Source organism: Arachis ipaensis, chromosome B08 (assembly GCF_000816755.2).
Source record: "Arachis ipaensis cultivar K30076 chromosome B08, Araip1.1, whole genome shotgun sequence".
In the NCBI taxonomy this organism is placed as follows: Eukaryota; Viridiplantae; Streptophyta; class Magnoliopsida; order Fabales; family Fabaceae; genus Arachis; species Arachis ipaensis.
Window position 1 is genome coordinate 114,390,534 of NC_029792.2, and position 733 is coordinate 114,391,266.

At 31.2% G+C, this 733-nt stretch overlaps 2 protein-coding genes across 2 annotated transcripts in view; both read right to left on the minus strand.

Moving 5' to 3' along the window:
• LOC107613595 (naringenin 8-dimethylallyltransferase 2, chloroplastic-like) overlaps nucleotides 1-733 on the minus strand; it is a 45,024-nt gene that overhangs the window by 10,134 nt on the left and 34,157 nt on the right. The gene's annotated exons all lie outside the window — the stretch shown is intronic.
• The window catches only part of LOC107611439 (naringenin 8-dimethylallyltransferase 2, chloroplastic-like), an 8,750-nt gene that overhangs the window by 3,134 nt on the left and 4,883 nt on the right, over nucleotides 1-733 (minus strand). Inside the window, exons 5-6 of the mRNA XM_021108313.1 lie at nucleotides 523-580; nucleotides 60-112 (exon numbers count right to left, since the gene is read on the minus strand). Coding sequence (XP_020963972.1) covers nucleotides 60-112; nucleotides 523-580 — 111 coding nt within the window. The remainder of the gene's footprint in view (nucleotides 1-59; nucleotides 113-522; nucleotides 581-733) is intronic.

The window sequence follows — 733 nt, forward strand, 5'->3', positions numbered from 1 at the left end:
TTATATATATATGTATAAAATAATAAAAAAAATAATGAGAAAGATGAAAGAAAAAATACCGGTGGTGATGGAAGAAGGAAATGATGACCCTAGAAGCCTCAAAGCCATTGATCTAAGTATGCAATAGAAGCAAAATTCTCAGCAAACAAGACAAAAGCGAAAAGGAAGAATATGTCTAAGGGAAAGTATGAGGAGCCAATGGAATATTTATACAATGTGCACAATGGAAGTTTAGAGAGTATTAGAGATATAATCATTAGTGTTACCTTTTTCTATCACCTGAAGCTTTTGGGATGAGTGGTACCATGCATGGTATTAGAGCGCTATACCCAAAAGGTCAAAAGTTCGAGTCTTGGTGAATCCTAAAATTAGTTTAAATTTTTGTGAAGATGTTTATTATCGCTAGTACTCGGATGGTTAATCTAGGTAGTATGGGAGATGTTCATTTTGTAACTCAATAATCTACATATTGTACAAATAGTCCATTGTCTCCCTAGCGGGATCTTATGTCTAATAAAGAACGTAACGACACTGATAAAGACCGTAACGACACTGATAAAGGCAGTATCTAGTGACTTCGCTGTTGGACACAGAATTATAAATCAATTAATTAATTACATAGTCAAACACTTGAATTATTAAATTGTACCAAAAAAGTATATGTCTAATATTATAGCATGACTAATATTCAATTTATAATTTATTAAATAATCTGTTTTTATTATACGAATTA